This window comes from Drosophila biarmipes, unplaced genomic scaffold (assembly GCF_025231255.1).
Source record: "Drosophila biarmipes strain raj3 unplaced genomic scaffold, RU_DBia_V1.1 ptg000004l, whole genome shotgun sequence".
NCBI classification, from domain to species: Eukaryota; Metazoa; Arthropoda; class Insecta; order Diptera; family Drosophilidae; genus Drosophila; species Drosophila biarmipes.
Genome location: NW_026114526.1, coordinates 1,312,837 through 1,334,501, shown reverse-complemented (window position 1 = coordinate 1,334,501; position 21,665 = coordinate 1,312,837). Strand labels below are relative to the sequence as shown.

At 37.7% G+C, this 21,665-nt stretch overlaps 1 protein-coding gene across 1 annotated transcript; it reads left to right on the top strand.

The window, feature by feature from the left end:
* The first annotated feature begins 203 nt into the window (after positions 1-203).
* Positions 204-10,454, top strand: LOC108036688 (uncharacterized). The gene is given in 6 exon segments (XM_050889664.1): positions 204-273; positions 702-834; positions 1,384-1,437; positions 1,439-1,502; positions 9,647-9,771; positions 9,773-10,454. Coding segments are annotated over 6 exon segments (690 nt in total). The 3' UTR covers positions 10,017-10,454.
* Positions 10,455-21,665: the final 11,211 nt, after the last annotated feature.

Genomic DNA, 21,665 nt, shown 5'->3' with positions numbered 1-21,665 from the left:
ATCCGGGTCGGAGCATGGGACAGGCGGTCGTCTGTCAAAAGGAGTGATCCTGGAGAGGGTGTCAACCTGTTCACCCTAGTCTGAGAACGGTGACGCTTCCCTAAGCTCGCACGGCTGACCCCCTAGCGAGTCTGAGTCAAGCAGTCGCCGAGTCAAGGCGTCAGGGGCAAGCAGCGAGCAAGAATCTTCAGGGAGCTACAGGAATGGAGCACCGTGTCAAAGAGGCGACATCCAGACTACCAGAACCGTGGGAGACACCAAGGGCCACAAGTGGTCATATTAAGGACATCCGAACTACCAAGCCGTCTGTAAATTTACCGGCAATAAATTGTGGATTCTGTGCTTTCTCACTGAACTACTGGGCGGTCATGTTTTTATAAATTTGGACAAACACACGCAATCTACTGAGCCGCACGAATCTCGTAGCGAGCAGAACGTAAAAAATCACTTCCTTACAAGAATATGAAAAGTAAACTTAAATAAAAGAATTGCATTTTCTATAAAATGACGATGAGTTGCTTTAGTGTTTTATGAGTTTTCCTAAAATATTAAATATGCTATATATAATACCTCCATAGGAAAGACCAGCAGGGGTATAGATACTTGGCTTGCAGAAATTGCCTCCTGTTTTTTTATTATAAAATCGTCAACAAATTTTTTTGAATTAATATTTATTTGCTTATGATAATAATGTTTTGCAGATGTTTTATCTCTGTTTGGAAAAACTTCTCAAAACGACAACGATAACAATGCTTTAGACGATATTCTAAACTCATCAGCCCCATTTATCAAAACATCTCTAGATCTAAATGAATTGATCCCGGATTTTCAAGAAAAATTTAGGTTTTCTGCATCGCACTTTTCGTCAAACGCAATTTGTGAAAATTTCCATGTCTTGGCTGAAGACACAAAAAATATAAATGAAAATAACTTTCAATTAAAATATGTTATTAATAGATATCTTATACAAAACTGCGATACATCATCTCCCGCGGGAAGTTCTAGCAGTTCAAGTGGCATGCGGAGCGCAATATCGGACGCCTTACAAGAAAGGCCGCTAGATCAATTGAATTTTGATTCAGATAAGGTTGGAACATTTTATAAACCATTTACAAATACAACAAGCAACAGTAATCCACATTCAAAAAACATTTTACGGACTTTTCCATGTGTTACTAATAGGAAGTTAACAAATATAAGACAGTCTTCTGAAAATCAAATTATAACAAAATTGTTATAACCTTGTTCAAAAACTAAGCCAACTAAACCGAAGAAACAATTTTATCTTCACACGATTACAAAGCCCTTATGCAAAAAATCCAGCTTAACGGAAATAAAGCTCAATAAAGCTCAAAAATGCAAAATATTTAATACTCTAACAAGAGAGGACGGGATATTTAACCGTTAATCTGCTTTTTTATCTCGTAAAAAAAAATTAATATGTTTTTTCGTTGGAGACTCGAATAAATAAACTAGAACATGAATATAATGCCCTTAAAGTGGTAAGTATTCTTTTTTAATTATTTTCAAAATAAATAATTAGTTAAGAAAACAAAACGGTAACTGAAGTTTTTCAAAATACCGACACTACATTCTTAAAATATCTTTGAAAATGTATTGTCTTGTAGATCATGAATTTTAAAAGATATTTACTTTCAAGTTCTAACGAAAATTTTGAATATAATCATTAAAAAATGTTATTATTTTTTTCCGATTTTTATACTTGGTATCCGAAAGGGGGAGTAAAAGTAAAGCAAAAATAAAATAATACAAATAAATGCACATCGATTTCTGATAAAAAAAAAAATAGAAAATAAATACTGAACAATTTACAGGATGTGCTAATTTCAGCTTTGATAACGTTGTGTCAAAGGAAGTCTCGTGACTTTTAAGGTTATAAGAGCTCTCATTCCTCTGATGCTGTTTTCCCATGGGCACTGAACGTTCATTTTTAATCAAAGGCTTTTAATTTAATTTAGCAAAGTAAAACATAATGCCTTCGACAGTTAACAGGTCAGTAATCGATGCATTTAAATTACCCCAGAATTGCACGGCAATAAATCGTCTTCTACGTATTTCAATATACCGTCGGTGGTGATCTTTTTAATAAAACGGAAATTTTGAGAAACGATTAAGAACTTTAAAAACTTACATATGGCTAGAGACCGCAGGTACGGTCCCAGGATATATAGGTAAAGTTTTTGGAAAACTATTTTACAAGACAAATCATCTGCCTGTCTTATGCTCCATAAGCGATACAAAAACCCGTCGAAAACTTTTACTTCTGGTAGCTGGGACTGATTCTGCTATACCTTGCTTTTAAATTCACTATACTCCTTGCTTTTGGTCTTATTGGAGGTGTATAAATTGATTTTCATCTAAAATGGTATTGGTTTAACTTGCGCGGCATAGAGTAATTTTGCACTTCGTCATCGTTTAACTAAACCAACCAGATCTCTTTCAGTGAACGTTCATGTTTTTGTCTCGCCCTCCAATTTGAATTTTTTTTGTTCATAAGCCATCGGTGATTAATTTATATTTTTGTATAAATAATTGGTTTTTTTGTCCCTAACAACATCCGTTCGCTTCGTAAGTGCATAGTGATTGTTTTGTGTTTAAATTAACAAAATTAGTTTGCACGTCTAATCACTGTGCAGTGTTTGTTGTTAATGTATTATCTTTTTGCCTTCTCCTTTTCTTTTAAACGCTGTCTGGAGCGGTAAGAGTTTAAGCGGTAGTACGTTCCAACTTTGTTGATTGAATATCATAAACTTATGCTCGCCAGCTTACTCACTTCCGCTATTATTTAAAGAAATTCAAGTTGTTGATTTCGACTGGACAACAGAGCATTCCGTGCCATTTGTGCGATAATATTTCTGATGCAAAATGAATTGACCATTCGGGCCTGGTACGCCATGTACCATGACATGCGCTACAATCTGTATTACAAAAAGAACTGTTACGGAAGTAATCCCAGGGAAAGAAATACGGATCTGCTTGTGGCTCTTGAGTCGCAGCTGTCTATCCATATTCTATTTAAGCCCGATTTTCCTAAGCGTAAAAAGATCGCGTAAAAGAACGCTCTCTGGCGATCCGAGGTCTGCAGCACAGCAGTCGATCTCAGCTGCCGCACCAATGGTACTGAGGTGGAAATCTAAAACAGATTCGGTTACCGAATGCAAAGCGAGATTTTGTCCCATGAGTCACCCAAATAATCGGTTGTAAATAACACAACAATGATTCCAACGCGGCATGTTGACCTACCGACCGTAGCGCCGACTGAAACTGGTAGTGCAGCCATAAATTTTGTAATACCAAGTCCAATCACATGTATGGTATTTTTTTTGTTAAAGAGTACAAAGATAAAAAGTACGAAAATTCTTTTCAAGGAAGTTAGAAATCCAAAGCCATCCACATCTACATCTTCATCTATTTCAAAAAACTAGATTATTTTTTATTGCTTTCCTATCAGAATACAAGAGACTTACAAAGTAAGCTGACCAAATTGTATTGTCCTAAAAATTCAAACCAACCTCCGTGTAAAGTCTAGACTCTAAAAAAAAGTTTAGAGCTTTCGGTTTGCAAGCTGCTTTTTCCCGATACTTAAGTGCTCGGTCTAATTTTACCCTCCTTAACGTTACAAAAACTATTTAGCTCGTTGCAAGACCCAATTTACACTGGATCCAAAATAGTTTTATAATTTTGTGAAAACCATACGTGAATCTGCAAGTTTTCCATTTCACTTTAATTTGAAAATACGGCCGCAAACACTGATCAGACCATAGTCAGTTTTTTCAAACCACCTATTCAACATCAAGTGCTCCAGATCTGTCTCACCCATATTACATGCCTTAATCCAACTTTATTGTTGGTCCTGATATAAGTGACAGCTTTGCAAAGAGTCATACCAGTCTATTCTCCGGGTCTAGAGGGAGTCCCTGGATGTGTGCTTATTTCGCGAAGACTTAGTGTAGACCATTGCACAAACTTTTTATTTTGTCTTTAGAAAGGTCTGATTTCCCTCACAGATGGAGTCGTTCGTTATCCCGCTTCATAAAAAGGGTAGGTAATTGTACGCTTTGAATTACAGAGGTATTTCAAAGCCTTAAGCTATACCAAAGCCCTTTGAGAACATTATTACCCCCCATTAACAGCACAATTGAGGGTGCCTTATCTCGTCTTGTCAACATGGATTTATAAAGCGTAGATCAACGACAACCAACGGCAAAATTCGTCAGACTGATGTAATTTACACTGATTTCAGTAAGACGTTTGATTCTGTAAATCACCTGATTCTAGTCCGGAAACTGGACATTTTAGGGTGAAATGGTTTTTAGTGTAAGCTAATGACTTTTTTTCGCGTCAGCCCTCAGTATTCAACTTATACTTTGAATGGTTGTGAGTTAGATAGGATAAACATGCTGATGACCTTGGAGTCAAGAACTTACATTTGTCAAAACTTACAAATTTCTACCATGGTGAATAAAGCCAGGAGCGTGCTTGCGTCTATCAAAATGTGGTCAAAAGAATTTGAGTTGAGAATTCTTGAGTAATGCGCTCCTGTTTGGAGTCCCCAATATGGGGCGCATATAGATCGGATTGAATCTATAAAAAAAATTCTTATTATTTGCCTTACTTAACTGGAATACAAGCCTATTACTACCATCCTACTCTAGTAGACTACTTCTTATCATTAGCTTCATCATTAGCTAACCGTAAAACTATTCTTGGTATTACGTTTACTAGAAATCTTATTTATGGTAATGTGGAGCGTCCCGAGTTACTGGATCGTCTGCATTTTAACGTGCCAAATAGGTTCACTAAAAACTATATTTCGCTAGTGTTAAATTATTGTATATCCAATTATGCAATGCATGAACCTTTTAGACTACTTTGCAATGATTATATTAGACTATATCACCTAATATCTACTACCGACTGCCTATCCTTAAATCAATAACACTATCCTATTTAGGAACTAATATATTTTATGCTTTATGTATCTTGTCATGTGTATTTTGACCCGTATTTTTAATTATCTTTTGTTATATTGTCTTTTTATTTGTCCGCGTTTTCGTTAACTCGCCCTAACAAGCATTGCTTGGTGTCGTAAGGGCCAGTTGTTTGTACTGACCATAGTGCATTAACATCCAAGTAAAATAAACTCATGGATTTCAGTGTGAGTGGAATAAAAAAATAAAAAGACTATAGGGTAACTACAGCTAGTGATATAGATTTGTCAACAAAGGATACTTTTCAAAATTGGCAACGCAGTGAAAAAGACACATTAAATGATTTATATTCTTGATCAGCATCACTAGACGATTAATATAAAAAATGCCTACAATGCAAAAAAGCATTAAGCTATAAAACATAAAAGCTAAAAACCCCGACAAAGATGACTTCAATCATCATCAACATCATCGACTTCAGGCAGCCAGCAACAATTGTCAAGTATTACCAACGACTTGGACATCAAGCCTCACCGACATAAACAAGCGTCTAAATTCAGGTAAGTTAGAAATTCAAATTATTTCTAATTTGCGTAACGTACATAAATAAATGAAAACATATATAAATTAAGAAAATGTTTTCTGACAAAACCATTGAGCTCTTGCAGAAACAGTTCTAGTTAACTCATCAGATCAGGATTTTAGAGGTATAAGTGCATTTAACTCTGCAGTAGTTTCAAAGTTTGGACCTGCAAAAGGTTTTGCTAAAGATGGGTGTAATTGAATACGAATATTTCACATCAAACCATTATGATGCGATTACATTTGGACCTGGAAATATTAAGTGAAAAATGCAGAAATATGCGAGACTAAATAAAAACCACTTCGGAAGCAGCTATGTTAAAGATTAATTTTGAAAACAATATGGGGCATTTAAGAAAGTATCTTGAGGAAATAATGGAAACATTAAAATTTCGATATTTTTATACCCGTTTATCCTAGAGTAAAGGAAGCATTTTCAACTTGGTTTGCAGATTCCTGGGCTTCCTTAGCTGTCTGCCGCCCACATAACATATTCTGAGAGGGTAGATGGTTCTTTACAATATAGCATTGTTGCTTACATATCTTTATTTTCCTTTTGTTCACATAAGCTGAGTAACGGGTATCTAATAATCGAGTCACTCCACTAAAGCGTTTTTCCTTGTTTTTCTTAACCTTAGGAAAAAAATTTTTTTTTAAATCAAATTTTTTTGGCTAAATAGACGACGTAAAAAGTTTTTTTGAAAGCTCTGAATTTGAGGACAAGAAAAGCGAATTAGGATTCGATGTTCAAAACATTAGAAAACTATAGCTAACCGAGGAATTTCCTAAAATTCAGATATACACTTTCTTTGGTGATTTCAAGGAATGGAATCTATATAATGAGTTGTTATGGAACTCAGAAAATAGATAAGCACCACTCTTTAATTTAATTATCTCAAGTCATTAACCAGAAAGGAAGTTAACTTCGGCAAGCCAAAGTTTGTTTACCCTTGCAGCTGTAAAAAAATCAATAATTTTATCAAATTGAATTCGAAATTCTTAAAAATATAAAAATTTATATTCCCAATATTGTAAGATAATATGTCAAAAAGCCCAAAAGCTATAATTTGTTTCATATTATTTCCCACCAGTTATCCGATCGTTCCTATGGCAGCTATATGATATAGTCATCCGATTTTGATAAAATTTAATTCGAAATTCAAAACCCAATAAAAAATGTTATTTCCAAGCGTATGAGGTTATATGTTAAAAAACACCGAAGATATAATTTTTTTAAAAATTTTTTCCCGATAGTTCCTATGGGAGCTATAAGATATAGTTGTCCGATCCGGCTGGTTCCGACTTATATACTACCTGCAATAGAAAGAAGAAAGGGAAAGTTTCAGCCCGATAGCTTTAAAACTGAGAGACTAGTTTGCGTAGAAACGGACGGACAGACGGACATGGATAGATCGACTCGTCTTGTGAAGCTGATCAAGAATATATATATATATATGGGGCCGGAAACGTCTCCTTCACTGCGTTGCAAACTTCTGACCCTCTGCAAGGGTATAAAAATGGGTTGGTCAACACGCCCTCCTTTTCAAATTGAATCTAAGAGTGTTTCTACTATTAGATAAAAAAACAGATTAAAGTCCGCAAAGATTAATGGAATGGCCCAAGCTTGTAAAAAGAGGTGGCCAAAAACATGTATAAATGCACGGTGGGTTTTTTTCAATTGTACTAGTCGAAGTGCTGGCCTTGTATGCGATAATACTTTTTAATTTCGCGTTTTTGAGGATGTAATAATATTGATACCCATATTAATTAAAGGAAATAGAGTATTTGGACGATTGACATTATCATAATAATATTTAAAAACAATCAAGTCTGTTTTTGCTGTCGTTGTTGTTGTAGCAACTGGTAGAATCCCACCCAACCTAGACCATTTATTCCGGATTTGGAATAGCGTATATATTTTTATTTAATAGCCCCTTAAATCAAGGACACTTTCTTGATACCATATTTCCGTTCGGCATGACGCTTTGGGTAAACAAGTCTTGAAAAATTTTTTAAATTCTATCATGATTTAATTACTTGTAAGCACAGAGCAAGAAATCGTGAGAAAGAAGATGTGGGAAGATAATATGGCATGAGTAGCACTTAGTAATAATTAAATATAAGCGTATAGTTCACTTCTGCAGTAGACTGTAAGTGACATGTAAACCGTCAAAAAGTTTTTTTATACCCTTGCAGAGGGTGTTTTTTAACATATAATCTCCTATGCTTGGAAATAACATTTTTTAATTGGTTTTGAGTTTCAAATTAAATTTCAAATGGCCATAGAAACAATCTGAAAATTAATCGGAAACTTTGAAAAAAAATTATCTTTGGTGTTTTTTTGACATATAACCAAGCCTGGAAATACAAATTTTTCATTAGTTCTGCATTTTGAATTAAATTTTATTAAAATCGGAAGACTATACAATATAGCTGCCATAGGAACAATCGGAAAATTTGTGGGAAAATAACATGAAACAAATTATAGCTTTGGGGCTTTTTGACATATTATCTTATAACATTGGGAATATAATTTTTTATATTTTTAAGAATTTCGAATTCAATTTAATAAAAATCGGCCTATTCTAACGTACAGATGTCAAAAAAATGGTCTTAAAAAATAAAACAATTTTTTTTAATATCACTGAAGTCAGCAACAATCAATAAAAATATCACATGGTGTCACTAAAGTTGATTATTTCTTAAACCTACAAGGGTGTACAAACTTCGGCTTGCCGAAGATAACTTCCTATCTTGTTTTTGCATAAAACTCTGTGCCGCTATAGGAGAAGTTACCGGTCTCATAAAGTATATATATTTTTGATCCGCATCACTAGACAAGTTGATCTCGCCATAAACGTTAGTGCGTCCGTTTCTTCGCAAAGTAGTTTTTTAGTTTTAAAGCTATATTCAAAAGTCATTATTTTCGGAACTGACAATTACCCCTTAAATTCCAAATGCAAACCTTCTTTAAATCGCTTGTTTTTTCTCACTTGTCTCACTTTTAGAGACCCTATATCCGAACGCCATGATAACTTCAAGTGCCACTATGACACTGAAAGAAGGAGAAGAAACCAGAACTGAGAACGAAGCCATACTTTTCTAGCTTAAAAACAAGTCGAGTGCTTTGACTATCAGATATCCGTTGCTCAGCTTAAGGGAGCAAAAAGGGAATGGAGATTTAAAAGCAGCTAAGCTATATTTTAGGCCGCCACCTACTGGCTGGTTTTCGCTGATTGTGGGCGTTAGAGTGGGCGTGGCACCCCGCTGAAACAAACTTGCGCATGAAGCCAAGTTTGACTTTTCTAGCTTCTATAGATTTCAGTATTCATACGGACAGACGGACATGGATAGTTCGACTCGGCTAGTGATCCTGATCTAGACTTTATGGGGTCGGAAACGCTTTCTTATACCTGTTACATACTTTCCGACGAATCTGGTATACCCTTCTACTCTACGAGTAAAATTGGCTACTTTGGTATGAGTTTCTTTGCTACATATTTTTTCCTGATTTTTATTCCAATTTGAAAATGAGAGTTCCTTATTTAATTCTGATTTTTTTGAAGACTAACACAATATTATTATCAATCAATGGAGTTATCTATACCTTTAGTTTTATAAGAATAAAGAAAAAATACCGTGGATTTGGGACAAATTAAGAATACAATCCAATAATGTCAGCACATCGTAACAAATTTATTTTAATTTATCTAGTGCATTCGGACAGTTTTCTAACGATATAAAGAAAGCCTGAAAAAGCAAGATACACATTTTTAAAGTCAATTAAACTGTTTTATTATCGAAAATGTATTGAATATTTTTTATTTTTTACATTTTTTATTTTTTTATATATCTTTTAAATAATAGTTTAAAGATTACCAAAACAACATTTTATATCTATTGTTTATATATTTATTTGTTTTTCTTTTGCAGGAAAACATCTCAATACGGGAAAAGTTACTTCTTTTTGACAAGTTGCAAATGTAAAGGTAGAAACAAAATCTGCATAAAAGATAAAGAAAAATGAGGAATACGGTTTTAAAGATTTTTTTTAAGAAAAACACAAGAAAATCGTAAAATGTACTCAAATCTAAATGGCTCGATTTCTAATATGCATGACAGACAGAGAACACCATATGAAAAAAAAGAGAATGATATACCATAAACGCGATCAAATAAGTTTAATTAGTAATATCAAACGAAGAGATGATACTTTTTATGTTCTTTCATTCAATATGAATGAATTGCAACAATAGTACTCCACCAAAATTGTTCTCGCTGGTTCTCCCTTTAGAAAACACTGCGCAAAATGATGAAGTTAAGTTGATGCAGATCGACTGCGAAGTATTTAATACTAAAGAAATCAAAATGAAGGCTGACATGATCCCAGCCAGTCTTCGTCCAAACGCCATGAAATGGAACTCAAATTTTAAAAAAATAAAAAAAGGGGGCATTGCTGTGCAAAGAAACACATACAGTTAATTAGATTTGAAACAACACAGCACTCCACGAGTGCGTAATTTTTACATGGTAGGGCCAAGAAAGCCCGGAGCTGAAAATTCCTCACATGAAAATACACGTTTTGAACAGTTCTACTAAAAAATTGTCACAGGACCGTGACGAGCCTAGGCGGTCGAAGTCGTTGACTTGTGTCCCCCACCCGTGAAACCTATATCATATAATTAAATTAAAAGTAATTTTGTTTTACATTTATGTATAAATTTGTATAATGTCCAATGTATTTCTAAAATATTGCTTTTTAATTAATTGCTTAAATATGCTATAAAAGCACATCTTACTCATAGTATCAATATATGCTCAAATTGTCGATTGTTCAGAGTAAAATAAAATTAATTTCGGGAGGGTATACGGTCAATAAGATACAAGCCTATTTTAGTAAGAGAATTCCGAACCGATATAATAAAAACTAAAAAACCAAACATTTCAGTTGTTTGTGAAACCATTCACTCGTAAAACAAAAGAGTATATATTATTTGCTTAGAAGTATGTATATTTTTCAACAGGATCACTATGTCCGTGTGATCATCTAGCAAGAGCTTTGAATTTGCGAAGTCTAGCCAAAATTTTGCGTTGCACAACTGGATGCGCATTGTCATCGCACATTGAACGTCAGAAGCCAAAAATCAAAAAATATGATGACATATTTTTTTAACAAAATGTGTCGAAATTGTCTCTTAAAAGTCCAAACTTCGTTGCACATGCCGGATTTTACTGGAAACGGTACTTTCTAAAAATAGATTTGCAATCGTGAACACGTGTTCACTTTGGCAACGCAGATGCGCTTTGGAAGTTATTTCTCTATTTTAATTCGCCCTTTAAAGTGATCAGACGTACGCTGCAGTGCTCCGATTTGAATAATTAATTTAATTTGAATTATGAAATCAAAGTGAGATATTAATAATTAACTTTCCTGAAAAAGTTTTTTCGTAAAACTAATTTTTTTCGAATAACCCTTCTTTGTGTATTTTTTGAAAGTATTTTTTATGTTTAGTTAAACTTTTAGTTATGTTCCAAGAAAACCCAGATTTTGGTATGAATGTTTTTCTGATCGTCTTATTTAAGGTTACTAAATATTTTAAAATTAGCGGCAGAAACTTGAGGATGTATTTTTACTACTAAAATTAATAAAGCAGTTAAAGGTGAGTCTTTGCTTATTGTGCTGTTGCAATTTGCGCTGTTGTTTTTTCTTCTTCCACTTCTTTAGTGGTTCGTTTTTTTGCAAAATTATAAATTTTGTAAATTATTATTTAAATTTTGATTTTGGGTTTCGATAGGTGCATCGCAAAAATGTGTTTTTCCATATCTGTATGTATTTAATATGTGGTGCACAGAAATTGATTTTTACATTATTCCAGAGTTGAGCGAAGTATCCAATAAAATTGAAAACCTCTGCAAAACAATTATAACTTTTTGGAAAAATTACAAACGGAAAAAATCGGAGTTATTCAATTTGGACGACTTAGTAAAAAATCAATTTCAATAAAACGCCCCTATTGCAAATCAAATCAAATGGAGGAAAGTGCTCATCGGAGCCGTCCTAAACTTGATTTTGAGGAGGCTTCAGAGAGAACAAAGTGAAGACGTGTAGGTCAGCTCATTAAAATAGATGAATCCGCTGCTTCTTTTCTACGCAATGATGATCGAAATCAAAATTTCCTGCCGGCAGATACCATGGAAGGTATTTCGCTTTTAATGGTGACCTCCAAGAAGAACACCAATATTTGCTGATAAGAAACTTTGTAAATAGCTAAATATCCTTTGAATTTTTTCCCAGTTACCAAAGAGTACTAAGTCTTAAAAAAATAAGATACCCCGATGGTATTTATATAGACGAATTTCGTCCGGAAGTCGAACTACAAAGCTTACTAGATAATACGGCATCTAGTATAATAGATCTTCAAAACACAATGGGGCTTCGATGGAAGTACAGGGCATAGCGAGTATAAGCAAAAGTTTTCAAACGGTGATTTGGTCGACAGAAGCTTATTTGTAATATCCTACGTACCTCTCCAACTGGTTACTCAATAATTTGGAAAAACCCCCGGCCATCATCGACTCGTTACTGTCGACCAATAAGATTTCAATTTAAGAAAGGGACCGCGAAAATGTCGTAAGACGAAGCAGAATATTTTGACGCAAAAATTAAAGAATTAAAGCCAAAAGAATTAAGCGTCTCTAATAATCAAAATGTGGCAAGTAGGCGATGAAGAAAAAAATATGCAAGTATTGAACAGGAAGAAACACATTCAGGAGGAATTTCGCTAAAAAATGGAATACTAGTGGACAAACCTAGAGATGGAGGTAGAGGATCTTCAAACGACGGAAGTATCGCAAGAAAATTCTCTTGTAATGCATATTTGAGCTCCGAAATAAGAGGAATCGATGCATCTTAGATTCACAGATGTGCAACATTATTGCAAGCCATGTCATCGGGATTCAAAATTAATGTGGAGAAATTTGAAAACTATGCGCTGGATACAGCCAAATATATAATAGCTCCATATCCATGGTACTATTTACCGGCTACCGTCCATAAAGTCTTAATTCATGGTTCAGCTGTAATAGAGTATGCATTACTGTCGATAGGAGAGCTTTCAGAGGAAGCAGCCAAGTCCAATAACAAGGAACTAAAAAAATGTAGACATCAACACAGTCGGAAAGTATCTCGTACTTTAACAAGCACAGATGTCATCAACTATTTATTGCTGCGTTCATATCTAAAAAAGAAAGGTCCAGTTTGCTTACATCTGTCTACGAGTTACTTGATGATGCTTTATAATTTTTGTTTCATTAATATTTTGTTTGTTGATTTTTATTTTAGTTTTTTAATAATATGTATAACTACGAAAAATATCTTCCATACCAAAATCGTAATAAATTAGATTAATCAAATATGTTTTTATAATTGGGTATCGATTCTTCCTATGGGAGCTATAGGATATAGCCGATCGATATGTCCGATTTTAGTTGCTATATGTTTAGACAAATTTGCTAAATTATTGTTATAAATTTCAGCACGTTATGACTATTATTAGTATTTATTGCCGCTCTTCCATAAAAGCGGATCCACTGTGCATTGGGTGCATTGGCCTACACCGTTGGCTCGGTTTTAACGCACTCATCGCGCGCAACTTTAACTTTGTGTTTCGTCACTGGAGCGCCCTAACCAAACTTGTCGTCGGAGCCCCACATACCGGTGAGCTCTAGCCTACATCTCGTCGTCGGAGCACCGTAGAGTGTATGACCTCACAATCGGTGCACACGAAATTCCAACCTCATTGAAGGAGCGCACATGGGCTTCGTCCCAAACCTCAAATCGTCGAAGGACAGCAACAGAGGCACATCTCTATCTAGCCTACTCGCGGGCGCGGTAAATCCCCACTCTTCAAAGACAGAGTTGAGAATGCGTCCAGTCAGCCAATGCTGACACCATAGACGTTTTTTGGTGTATGCAATGCGTTAAAATCGTATAAGATGTGAGGAGATGACCAGGGGTAAGGCTCCAGCGATTGTCCGCGAATTTTAAATGGCTTTAGCTCCCCCTCCCTAAGCTCTTTGAAAAATTGTAGTCCATTATTGTTGCTAAAAGATTCCAGGTTTTGTTTACTTTACTTGGAGCAGGGAACTTTCGAGAAAACGCATCGCTTCAACGTAAAAATGAAAGTATTTGTTGAATGGTCTGAGAGAGGTTCTATGTGTACCGAATTTGCGGAGCAGAAGACATATATCGCTAAATACGGGTGTTAGAGACAGCTTACATAGATCTACTCCTGTTAGAGTGAATAAAGACGTTCAAAGGAAGCGTACCCATTACTTAGTTAGAAAGGCTGGTCTAGTCATGGTAGCAGTGTACACACAGCCTACACGAAAATGCATTTAAATTATAGGAACATTTTAGATATTATTTTTAAATAGCTAAAGAATACTTTAACTTGGGGCATATTTGAACCTGGGACCTTGTCATCAGGACAGTTTAAAGTGGGTCAAGTTGAAAATCGAATAGGTTTGTTTTGCTTCCACTCACGTAACTAACGTCGCCATAGTGCTATCGATGTCAAGAAATATTCGAAAAGAGAGAATTACATTTTTTGGTATCAATTTGACATTATTTCGTGGTAAAAAGCATATGTGTCAAAAAAACACAAACTTACCATGCGCATATCAAATTGATTCTGACTAGTTTTGTTTTCTGTGTACTAGAGACGAACACAGTTTTTTGAATATTCATTCTAAACGTGTAGACGAAGTAGTGCGGCGAGTGTGCAGATGATTGATAAACTTCCAAGTGAGTTCATGGTCCTTTCCAAGGAGCAAAGTATGTCTTGACTCAATGATAATCTACCAATAGTTTTATCCATGTTTACTTGATTTCTGGCAAGCTGTGAGATTTCCTTAGAGAACAAATTGTTTTAAATTGGAGCAAGGATGTGTCAATGCGTCTTGAACTGACATTTTCTGTTGGCTGAAACTCCTTTAAGTACACTGTAACGAACTTTTTTTTTAGCAGCTCCGTAGTTCAGTGAGGAAGCATAGCGGGTTTAGTGAGAGTATAATATTATAAACGGCTTGGTAGCCAGGAACCAGTTCTGGTTGATTCGATGCCCTCTCGCCTTGTTCACTTGATGCTCCAGTCCCGTAGCTCCCTAAAGATCCTTACTCGCTCCATGAAGACGCTCGCTCAACCCACTGGGGGTTCTGCTTAGCTTATTGTTTGTGAAAATAAGATACCCCGATGGTATTTATATAGACGAATTTCGTCCGGAAGTCGAACTACAAAGCTTACTAGATAATACGGCATCTAGTATAATAGATCTTCAAAACACAATGGGGCTTCGATGGAAGTACAGGGCATAGCGAGTATAAGCAAAAGTTTTCAAACGGTGATTTGGTCGACAGAAGCTTATTTGTAATATCCTACGTACCTCTCCAACTGGTTACTCAATAATTTGGAAAAACCCCCGGCCATATTCGACTCGTTACTGTCGACCAATAAGATTTCAATTTAAGAAAGGGACCGCGAAAATGTCGTAAGACGAAGCAGAATATTTTGACGCAAAAATTAAAGAATTAAAGCCAAAAGAATTAAGCGTCTCTAATAATCAAAATGTGGCAAGTAGGCGATGAAGAAAAAAATATGCAAGTATTGAACAGGAAGAAACACATTCAGGAGGAATTTCGCTAAAAAATGGAATACTAGTGGACAAAGTATCGCAAGAAAATTCTCTTGTAATGCATATTTGAGCTCCGAAATAACAGGAATCGATGCATCTTTGATTCACAGATGTGCAACATTATTGCAAGCCATGTCATCGGGATTCAAAATTAATGTGGAGAAATTTGAAAACTATGCGCTGGATACAGCCAAATATATAATAGCTGCATATCCATGGTACTATTTACCGGCTACCGTCCATAAAGTCTTAATTCATGGTTCAGCTGTAATAGAGTATGCATTACTGTCGATAGGAGAGCTTTCAGAGGAAGCAGCCAAGTCCAATAACAAGGAACTAAAAAAATGTAGACATCAACACAGTCGGAAAGTATCTCGTACTTTAACAAGCACAGATGTCATCAACTATTTATTGCTGCGTTCATATCTAAAAAAGAAAGGTCCAGTTTGCTTACATCTGTCTACGAGTTACTTGATGATGCTTTATAATTTTTGTTTCATTAATATTTTGTTTGTTGATTTTTATTTTAGTTTTTTAATAATATGTATAACTACGAAAAATATCTTCCATACCAAAATCGTAATAAATTAGATTAATCAAATATGTTTTTATAATTGGGTATCGATTCTTCCTATGGGAGCTATAGGATATAGCCGATCGATATGTCCGATTTTAGTGGCTATATGTTTAGACAAATTTGCTAAATTATTGTTATAAATTTCAGCACGTTATGACTATTATTAGTATTTATTGCCGCTCTTCCATAAAAGCGGATCCACTGTGCATTGGGTGCATTGGCCTACACCGTTGGCTCGGTTTTAACGCACTCATCGCGCGCAACTTTAACTTTGTGTTTCGTCACTGGAGCGCTCTAACCAAACTTGTCGTCGGAGCCCCACATACCGGTGAGCTCTAGCCTACATCTCGTCGTCGGAGCACCGTAGAGTGTATGACCTCACAATCGGTGCACACGAAATTCCAACCTCATTGAAGGAGCGCACATGGGCTTCGTCCCAAACCTCAAATCGTCGAAGGACAGCAACAGCGGCACATCTCTATCTAGCCTACTCGCGGGCGCGGTAAATCCCCACTCTTCAAAGACAGAGTTGAGAATGCGTCCAGTCAGCCAATGCTGACACCATAGACGTTTTTTGGTGTATGCAATGCGTTAAAATCGTATAAGATGTGAGGAGATGACCAGGGGTAAGGCTCCAGCGATTGTCCGCGAATTTTAAATGGCTTTAGCTCCCCCTCCCTAAGCTCTTTGAAAAATTGTAGTCCATTATTGTTGCTAAAAGATTCCAGGTTTTGTTTACTTTACTTGGAGCAGGGAACTTTCGAGAAAACGCATCGCTTCAACGTAAAAATGAAAGTATTTGTTGAATGGTCTGAGAGAGGTTCTATGTGTACCGAATTTGCGGAACAGAAGACATGTATCGCTAAATACGGGTGTTAGAGACGGCTTACATAGATCTACTCCTGTTAGAGTGAATAAAGACGTTCAAAGGAAGCGTACCCATTACTTAGTTAGAAAGGCTGGTCTAGTCATGGTAGCAGTGTACACACAGCCTACACGAAAATGCATTTAAATTATAGGAACATTTTAGATATTATTTTTAAATAGCTAAAGAATACTTTAACTTGGGGCATACTTGAACCTGGGACCTTGTCATCAGGACAGTTTAAAGTGGGTCAAGTTGAAAATCGAATAGGTTTGTTTTGCTTCCACTCACGTAACTAACGTCGCCATAGTGCTATCGATGTCAAGAAATATTCGAAAAGAGAGAATTACATTTTTTGGTATCAATTTGACATTATTTCGTGGTAAAAAGCATATGTGTCAAAAAAACACAAACTTACCATGCGCATATCAAATTGATTCTGACTAGTTTTGTTTTCTGTGTACTAGAGACGAACACAGTTTTTTGAATATTCATTCTAAACGTGTAGACGAAGTAGTGCGGCGAGTGTGCAGATGATTGATAAACTTCCAAGTGAGTTCATGGTCCTTTCCAAGGAGCAAAGTATGTCTTGACTCAATGATAATCTACCAATAGTTTTATCCATGTTTACTTGATTTCTGGCAAGCTGTGAGATTTCCTTAGAGAACAAATTGTTTTAAATTGCAGCAAGGATGTGTCAATGCGATTTTTTTTTTAGCAGCTCCGTTGCTCAGTGAGGAAGCATAGCGGGTTTAGTGAGAGTATAATATTATAAACGGCTTTGTAGCCAGGAACCAGTTCTGGTTGATTCGATGCCCTCTCGCCTTGTTCACTTGATGCTCCAGTCCCATAGCTCCCTAAAGATCCTTACTCGCTCCATGAAGACGCTCGCTCAACCCACTGGGGTTTCTGCTTAGCTTATTGTTTGTGACGTTTCCGTGGGGCTAGATCTGTCGTGCGCAGCCTTCGCGTTGTTTTAGCTGGCTTGCTGATGGCGATGTCCTGCGTGCTTCTCCTGGATGTGTGGCTGGACGTAGTGTGGCTTCTGGTATTTGGGGTCTCGGGCATACGCCGATCTGCGACTTCTCCTGGAAAACTCCATTTTAGACCGTACTGATCGGCCATTCAGGCTCGTTTCACTCAGGGTTCTGACACACCGTTCTGGGACTTCACGGTTCTGGGACTTCACGGGTTAGACAACTCAACTCGAGTATTGGGCTTACGCAGAGACACACCAAAGTGGTGCTTGGGGCGAGGTACACTGGGTTTAGACAGGCCTCTACCCGAGCTCACGAGTTCTTGTTGCAGGCCTTCTCTGTATAAACTCTGACAGACTCTCCAGGCGTAACGCCAGGATTTCGTTGACAGGAATGAACAGATCGCTTTGACGTAGCCCTGCGATGCCCTCTGGACCTCAGCTACCAGTTTCGCGATTCGGAGATTCCTGGTATCTCAATCCCGAACATATCGATGTAGTGATCTTGCCCCTTCTAGGCTCCCACAGCGCTGCTTCCGACGACTCGACTTGTTGCGGCTCCCTTGTAGATTATTTTGCTTACTGTCTGTTCAATTTGATATTTTCACCGTTCTTGATGATTCCTTGGAAACGTTATTTTCCTATCACTTTCCGTGCTGGGTTAAAAGTCCCTGGATCCAGTTTGACCCACTTGTTATTTACGCACAGCTATCCACCAAAGGCCTGCCAAATGCTGCTGCTCCGCTGCCGAGATATGACATTTCCTTTTCCGGTTTAAAGTTTACGGCAGAGTCAAAATCCCTCTAGCACACGGCACTCTCCATGTTCGTCAACTCTCCACTGTCTCTTTCCTTATCTTTAATCTCCAAACTCGTTTGTTTTTTCGCCATGTTTGGTCTCCAAATATTTTTTCTCTAACCTTGGTCTCCAAACTCTCTTCACGTTTAACCGCTCTTCGCCTAGACTTTATTACGCGTATTCGCGACGCATCTGGTAAAAGGCCGGCCATCTGTTTTTACTGCTACCTGGGTTTTTTTTCTTGAAGTTATTAAACTCCTCAGTTTCCCCCCTTGCTTCGGGAAACATTTAAAAAAAAACTCGCTCGAACTCTCCGGCGTTGCTACCTCGGCGCTTTTAGCTCCGTTGAGTCTCTACAGCGCTGTGCGTCTTCCTTGTAGCATTTTCAAATACCCCTCGCCGATGCTCCATCTGTTCCCACTGGACACCCTTTGCTTTCGATAACCCAGGCGGCCTCCCCTCGGTATTGATACTTATCAGCTGCCGCGAGTTTCACCATAACCGATATTTCCCTTTCCAGTGCCAATAGACTACCTATCGAGGCGCCCCCTTCCCTGATTCATGGTGATTTTACAAATTTGAAACTTAACAACTTTGCAAATTTACAATTTTCATGCGTAATTTACCAAGTTTCTTCGCTCTTTCCGTGCTCATCCTTTCTTTCTCCCTTAACTGTAGATCCAGATCTATTTGTCTAATGGGATTGGGCTTGACTAGACTCTTCAGGATCTTTGTTGGTTTATTGGCCTGCGGTTGGGGCTGTGGGCTGATTGCCCAGAATTATGCCCCCATGTTAAAGTTGGTGGCCAAGAAGTTGCCCACTCTCGTTCGATCCTTGTATGCATTGTTCGTGCAAGGATATTTTTCGTGTTTTTATAGCCATTTCATAGTACGCTTGGAGAGTCTCTGGAGATATCCTTTTAGCCTTTTCGTAATATCCATTGATATTGGAGTTATCCTTGGACTCTTCCCGCAGAATTTGAGAATCCCTGGAGCTATTCTTGAACTCTTTTCGTAGCATCCTTTGCAAATGGTTGGAGTTTCAATGTTGTTTTCCGTCTGTTATGTGTGCTTGTTATAGCTGATCGCTTGTGTTTTGCGTTTGTTTTTGTTTCAGCTCGTTTACGTGGATTGTCCGCTTTTTCTTTGTGTTTACGTGTCGTATTTTGCAGATCACTGGTGACGTCGTATCTTTGGCCAATTAGGCTGCGAGCCCTTCGGACACCTCGTTCAGTTTTATAAATGGTGTTCCTTGGCCCACACGACGTCACATACCGCTGGCGTCCATTACCTCCTTCTTAATGCTTAGCCTGATCCTGGGAGGCTCTCTTCAGATTTCGCCTACCAATCTCGAAGATTTCCTTGAGTTTGTTGGCCTTCTCCTCCGGGGTGTCATTTGGCCGTCCGGTCCCTTAAGTATTTTTGTCATATAGCGCGCTCAGTAATCTTGGGTTTCAGCCTTCGGTAATGAATGGCGGTGTGTTGGCTGTGGATTCCGCAGCGCTCGTGTTTACTGACAGCATGATTTCAGACAATTTTTTTCCCAGTTTCTTTGGTTTGCTCTGCGAACTGCGTTATCATCGTCTTCACCGTCTTATTTGCTCTCTCAGTCGGGTTCTCCTACGGGGTGAATGGAGCTGTAAAAAGTTGCTTGGTTCCCAAGTTTCGTTATGAGACCCTATACCTTGCGAAAGCTTTCTTCAAGGATTCCGTTGTCGCGCTTCGCAGTCGCAACAACTCAACATGGAGAACCGGTCTATTACAGGATAAATTGTTTGTCGAAATCCGCGCACGCCATTACGGTGTCTGCAACGACTCTTGCCTTTACCTGCATCTGTTGCTGTTGGCGTGGTGTCCATTGACGTCCGCGTGGTGAATGTCCGCACCCAAAGGTGCTCAACATGAACAGCACCCAAGAAATCAGAACCAGGCGCTCAGCGTCACCCACTGGTCATGAGAATTGCTGATCAGCATGTAATATTTAATGCCAACGGATGACTTAACGCCTCTCTAGCTCGACGGTGCATTGACCTGCCAAGGCGGTCAGCATATTGTTTCAGTGTCAGCCAAGCCAACTACGCTAATTGCTACCATCATCGAAAACCGCTGAAGTACAATAGAATATAACTCATGTCAGTAAACTTTCGTGTTCTAAGAAGTATATAAGCAAGTACCAACTTAAGAATAAATCAGTTATCGACGCACTCAAAACTCCGCGGTTCTACTTCCTACGTCTGGACATACGCCTCGCAACACATTTCAACTGCAGCTAACCTCCGGTAGTTTAAACCTCAGCACAGTGCCCGCATCCATCATCGTGACGCTAACGTCCTGCCGTAAAACTAGACGTGACTGGAAGTGCCTACTTCGGTTGGGCAGAAACTGTGAGCATCTTCTGCATCTGAACTGTATTGGTGATTCCGACGTTGTCTTCGAGAACTTATTTCCCTGCGCGAACGCTTCCCGTTCTTTTCAAGTTTTTCGTACTCATCTGCTAATATCATTAGCGTATCCAGGACCAAAACTTTGTACGCTTGAAGATCTTTAAGAATAATTAAGTGGCCTTACCGTCGTCTGTATGTCGATCATGGCCTCTTCGGATTAGAAAGAGCCTCACCAGTCGTAAATTTTTCGTATAAACGCTTAATGGTGTTCTTAGAAGGCGCACTTTTCACATTTTTTAATTTTTTAAAAGCACGTTGAGTTTTCACAATTGACTTGTTCTGTTGAATGTAAATTTCAACTATTTCAGAGCGCTCGCGTGGCGTGTATTGGTCCATGGTAAAAATCTGCTTGGACTGACGCTTCAAACGCGGTATGTCATTAAGCGATCTGGCATCTCTGTCAAAAGTTATGGCGTCGTCAGATGGGTCCGTCGAATATGGGCAGCCCTGTAGTCTTTGAACGACTTGCTGAAGCCCTGCTTCCGTTGCCTTACCTGATCCGCCAGCCTGGTGAAGAAGTCTCTAGGCAGAAAGTATGAGTCTCAATAAACTCTGCAAAGGTTTTCATTGGTTGTTGTTGGCGATGAACAACTTAAGAGCCCTTTCCTTAAGCAATTTAGATTTCGAAGAGTCCAGGGTCGTTCTCTGTTTCGGAGTAATAATCCAACCTTGCCCTTCTCATGTCTTCTAGTCTGCCGTCCAGGAAAATATTAGGCCCCTGTGCGACATGGGCGAAGTTCTACTTCTTAAGGCGGTATATCTACTTCTTTCGCATTCTG